Source organism: Coffea eugenioides, chromosome 4, assembly GCF_003713205.1.
Source record: "Coffea eugenioides isolate CCC68of chromosome 4, Ceug_1.0, whole genome shotgun sequence".
Lineage (NCBI taxonomy): Eukaryota > Viridiplantae > Streptophyta > Magnoliopsida > Gentianales > Rubiaceae > Coffea > Coffea eugenioides.
The window spans coordinates 39,331,649-39,335,543 of NC_040038.1; the positions used below are offsets into that span (position 1 = coordinate 39,331,649).

The window sequence follows — 3,895 nt, forward strand, 5'->3', positions numbered from 1 at the left end:
CTTTCACCAATCTGTTCGCAAAGTTTCCATGGCTGGGGTATGAATTCTAAACTTTTGATAGAGTAAGGACTAAAGTGCAACTTTATTTTCTTTTTCTTTTTGACGTTTCTTTTCCCCTGCCATATAAAAGTTTATGAGTCAGAATTGCATGCGAACAAAAGAATTTTGCAATCCATACGGCAAATTAGCAAGCAAGCATTCAGAGTAACGTTTTCTTTTACAACTTTTTAGCTATGTTTATTTTTCAATATTTCGAATTTACGAACATAAAAAATTACTTGGTATTACTCTACATCTCTTCGTATTGCAAAAAATTAAAAAAAAATAAAAACGTAATTTGATATTGCCCGAATATGATAATCACCATTAAAGGAATATTCGTGATTGTGCTGCTAATTAATTTTCGAAAGTTATGCTAAGTGAATGATTTATTTGCAAAGTGTGTGTCTCCACGGGCAGCAATTGAGAGGCTTGTTTATCAAGCTCATAATAGTTTATCACAATTTCCACCGTCCGACAGGAGGCAATTTAATTAACTTTACCTTTTCTTTTCACCAATACTTCTTACAAGCAGATAATGATATTTCTTCTGCTTTATCCATTTCATGCTTTACAGCAGCATGAAGTTTAATATACATAGAGCCTTAAAGCACTAATCTGCAATGCTAACAAAATCATTTGCGAGAAAATTTCAAGAAAAGAAAAAGTAGCCCCAATTTTAATCATCTCCCTAATATAACTTTTCTCTGTTGGATCTTCTTTATTATACATTTTCCTTTTAAAATTTACATCTTCATAGGTGAAAAGATTTTTTTTTTTTAAAAAAAACAGCTTTCCACTGAATGTTACCCTTGCTAAACTGCCGTGACTTTATTCATGAAGCTTTCGATTTTAGATGTTGATTGCAAGGCTACTGATGTTTGTAAAGACTCATTTGGTGGTAGTAAGAATTTAAGACACATACAAGAAAGTTGAATAGTTGAAAAAATCAACCGACTTTGAGCCATTGTATCTGATCTTTGTTGTGCCATTGCCTTTGTTGATCAATTCAAGTTGAGAAATCTTGTGGCTTTGGACAATCTATGCATAAGTAAAGGTGCATTAGAAACCAATACAGCTCAAATAACACTTCTAGCAAGACACGCCAAATAAACTTAATTTGAACTATTGCCAGCTAAATGTTGCTCTAGTTAAATTAAACGACAACTAAGCTCATGGATGTCAGAACTATTCACTGACAACCTTACTTGCATCTAGAAAGGAGTTGCAGAATACTAGATCAGATAACTAGCGAATGTTAATTGGAGTCCAAAATTTAGGCTAATCTGGAGGACAACCATAAACTATAGTCAATTCATTTATCATTTTTTCAAAAATTGGCTATTCTAGCATCAAATGTTCAGAAAACGAAAATCTGTCTTAGCAGCTATTACACCAAGAGAATAGCTTCCACTATGGAATGAACATGTTAAATATGTTTCCCCGAAGACAGTATTAACCACACCAAGTTTACCTAGAGCTCTCCCCCCCCCACCCCCCCCCTCCCACAAATATATTAATTGACCAACTGGAATTTTCTATTTCTTTTTTTTAAAAAAAAGTTTGATGTGCTCTGAAAGTTGTAGCTGTAATTAACCAAGTTGGTGAACATACATATGGCATAACATTCAACTGTTTGAATGCTGTTCTTATCTAGATACTCTACCAGAAGAGTACTCTACTTCCCATAATCTACCACGTTAAGAGGGTTGAGTTTTAAAATTGCAAATCGAATCTCTTGAGATGTAGGCCTTTCAACCAATTGGGCTAATGAATACTACATCAATGGAATTATATAAATGCATCATCCAATTGCTGCATTGCAATCATCATTCCTCTCTTTTTCTGAGTTACATCACTGATTAACTGCTTGAAAACAATGGCCGCTTCAGTTTTTCTATTGACATGCTTCCTACTAGTTTTGGGCCTCAATGTTGTCAATGGACAGCCTCTAGTTCCTGCACTATACTTGTTTGGGGATTCTATTGTTGATGTGGGAAACAATAACTATTTAGAGACTCTAATCAAAGCCAACTTCCCCCCTTATGGAAGAGACTTCATTAACCATGAAGCAACTGGGAGGTTCTGCAATGGGAAGCTTGCCACAGATTTTACTGGTACTTCTCTTCAATCTCAACCCTCCTATCATTTTCTCCTCCCTTTGTTTTCTCAATGCAAATGTATGATTTTTACAGGTATCTAACGAATTTTAGCTAATGCAGGTGAGAATCTAGGCTTCACTGATTATCCAAAGCCTTATCTGAGCAATAAGGCGAAAACAACGAAAAACATGTTGCTTGGGGCCAACTTTGCTTCAGCAGGTTCTGGTTATTATGAAGCTACAGCAAAAATATATGTAAGTACAAAGTCTTTTACTATGTACAGACATTCTATATACAAGTGTAATGCTGATCAGATGATAATATTAACTGTATATTTTATATGGTTTAGAATACCCTTTCACTAAGCAAGCAGCTGGCACTTTACAAGGACTACCAGAATAGGCTAGTTGTGATTCTGGGGAAAGTCAATGCTTCAGCCACCATAAATGGTTCAATCCACTTTCTGAGTGATGGAAGCAGTGACTTTGTTCAGAACTACTACATCAATCCTCTGCTCTACAAGAAATACACACCTGATCAGTTCTCAGACATCCTCATCCAATCCTATGTAAATTTTGTACAGGTAATGTTTTCTCCACGAACACTATTGCTCTCTGATTGCATATCTGCAACTGCAATTCCAGGAGTAATAATCTTGATGCAGCACGTAAGTTAGGTGAATTTTATATAATCCATCTGCTCTAAAGTTAAATTCTTGCAAATTCTGCAATAGGCACTGTACAAGTTGGGAGCAAGAAAGATTGGAGTCACAACATTGCCACCAATTGGATGTCTTCCAGCATCCATAACTCTGTTTAGCGAGGATACCAACAAATGCGTTGAGAAGATGAATGCAGCAGCTGTTTCATTCAACAATAAGCTTAACATGACATCGCAAAGCTTAAAACAAAAGCTCCCCAATCTCAATCTTCTTGTCTTGGATATCTATCAGCCACTTTTAGACCTTGTCACCAAACCTGTAGATAATGGTACTTGTCAACTTCCTCATTCTCTAATTGAATGCAGAAAACTACTAATCCTGATTAAATTATTTTTCTCTCGTTTGTTATTCATTCAAGAGTGGAAAGAGTGAGGCCAAAGGTTGAATTGAGGCAAGATTATACATATACTGAAATCAATTATTTTGCAGGATTTTTTGAAGCAAGAAAGGCATGTTGTGGTTCGGGGCTGATAGAGACATCTTTTCTGTGCAATGCCAAGTCTCCAGGAACATGTGCAAATGCATCAGAGTATGTGTTTTGGGATGGATTCCACCCAACAGAAGCTGCAAACAAAGTTTTATCTAGTGACTTGCTAGTCAGCGGCCTCAACCTTATCTAATGTCTTCCACTAATTAAAGACAATGCATAAGAGTAATGATTTGATGTATTCCCCAGGTCAAGTTTGTTGCAATTGTAATTGAGTATTTCCCTTGATCGTAATGAAATTTATGAATTGTGCGTGCATCCATCAACAGTTTTATTACAGAGCACTTAATATATTTGATTATAAAACAAGCATTAGACAAATGAGTAATTTTATTAGCCAATCCTCTTGCTGTTTATGTTAGTGTTATCAGTTCTTTCAATCCATTTAATGGTGAATGTTGAGCAAAATCCTCTCACTAACCGACACAAACCTAACATTTGGAACATGTAATTAGAGATGTCACAAAATTTAGTGACCAATCAAATACTTTTAGTTTTTCTTATGGTTTTTCATCTCACTAACTTAGAAAAGCACTCTGTAGTTTG

The 3,895-nt window shown here is 35.4% G+C and overlaps 1 protein-coding gene across 1 annotated transcript; it reads left to right on the forward strand.

Moving 5' to 3' along the window:
* Nucleotides 1-1,906: 1,906 nt before the first annotated feature.
* On the forward strand, nucleotides 1,907-3,625 carry LOC113768806 (GDSL esterase/lipase At5g22810-like). The gene is made up of 5 exons (XM_027313302.1): nucleotides 1,907-2,156; nucleotides 2,262-2,395; nucleotides 2,491-2,724; nucleotides 2,875-3,130; nucleotides 3,292-3,625. Exons 1-5 carry the CDS (start codon nucleotides 1,919-1,921, stop codon nucleotides 3,480-3,482), a joined length of 1,053 nt encoding a protein of 350 aa, XP_027169103.1. The 5' UTR covers nucleotides 1,907-1,918; the 3' UTR covers nucleotides 3,483-3,625.
* The last annotated feature ends 270 nt before the right edge of the window (nucleotides 3,626-3,895 follow it).

Bases quoted from the DNA above. Each gene is read 5' to 3' on its own strand.
- LOC113768806 (XM_027313302.1), top strand. From the start codon at position 1,919: ATGGCCGCTTCAGTTTTTCTATTGACATGCTTCCTACTAGTTTTGGGC. The intron at 2,396-2,490 runs GTAAGTACAAAG...TATATGGTTTAG, and splicing joins AAGCTACAGCAAAAATATAT to AATACCCTTTCACTAAGCAA. The intron at 3,131-3,291 runs GTACTTGTCAAC...ATTATTTTGCAG, and splicing joins CACCAAACCTGTAGATAATG to GATTTTTTGAAGCAAGAAAG.